Here is a 916-nt window from a genome sequence, read left to right as displayed (position 1 = left end):
GTCTGAAAAGATGTTTAGATGATGCACACTGTGTGGCCTTTACGTTCTGCGAATGTTTGAAGAAAGCACGAAATTGTGACCTGTACAGTGAGGAAGGGATTAACCAGCTTGAGACAGAAAGGGGAACTGATACATATTTTATATCAAATATGTTGCAATCAGTGTACGACATCTACCCTACCTCAGCAACATCAACTTCCAGACCATCCTCTGGCAATATTACATCAAGCGATAAGTTAAGAGCAAGCACAAGGGGAAACTAGACATTCACTTTTAGTTATATCAAGATGTATATACAATATGCATAAATCGTTACGTACAAATCGATTTCACTTTCAAAGCTATCATTTTGTATTATAGGATTTTGCAGAAATAAAACGGCGACCGCATATACAATGAAATCACATGATGAAACTGTCGAGGTCTAAAACTGCAATGTTATATGATTTTTTCACATTTTATTGACGTCACAAAAGATACAGCGATTGCCGCTGCATTGCTATTTTGTATGTTGTGTTTGGAAACTTCATTTGATTATCCCTCAATATCAGCATTTATGGTTATGCGTTCTTATTTTTGTATTCAACCCTTCTATAGAAGTTCTATGAGATTTTGTAGCCATTAAAATTTTTATGGCCAATAACTAGCCCTCCTCTTCTTCACTACGCGTCACTGCCCCAGTAAAAACATGCATGACAGCCTCTTGTTCGCAATCTTGTTACAGTTCCTGGAACCTTCAATTTACACATTTTTCAAAAACGATTATATTTTCAGGAAACTCATATTATAAACTTGCTCAGTAATAATTATAAAGTTGCACTAATAAGTCAGTTGACGCCATATAGTTCAGTAAGGAGCGATTGAGAGGCCTGCAGTGCGCACAAGCGAGAAATTCATTTTTTGATAACTTCCTTTA

The 916-nt window shown here is 36.2% G+C and overlaps 1 protein-coding gene across 2 annotated transcripts in view; it reads left to right on the top strand.

Moving 5' to 3' along the window:
- Positions 1-563, top strand: part of LOC149783667 (perforin-like protein 1) — a 9,722-nt gene extending 9,159 nt beyond the window's left edge. For both annotated transcript variants that reach the window (XM_089931913.1, XM_089931912.1), the window contains one exon: positions 1-563. This exon is cut by the window's left edge and continues 1,356 nt beyond it. In XM_089931913.1, coding sequence (XP_089788039.1) covers positions 1-263 — 263 coding nt within the window. In that variant the 3' untranslated portion in view covers positions 264-563.
- Positions 564-916: the final 353 nt, after the last annotated feature.

This window comes from Sinohyriopsis cumingii, chromosome 14, assembly GCF_028554795.1.
Source record: "Sinohyriopsis cumingii isolate HCF-2022 chromosome 14, ASM2855479v2, whole genome shotgun sequence".
NCBI classification, from domain to species: Eukaryota; Metazoa; Mollusca; class Bivalvia; order Unionida; family Unionidae; genus Sinohyriopsis; species Sinohyriopsis cumingii.
The sequence above is the reverse complement of the archived record's forward strand: the minus strand, read 5'-3'. Positions and strand labels throughout refer to the sequence as shown.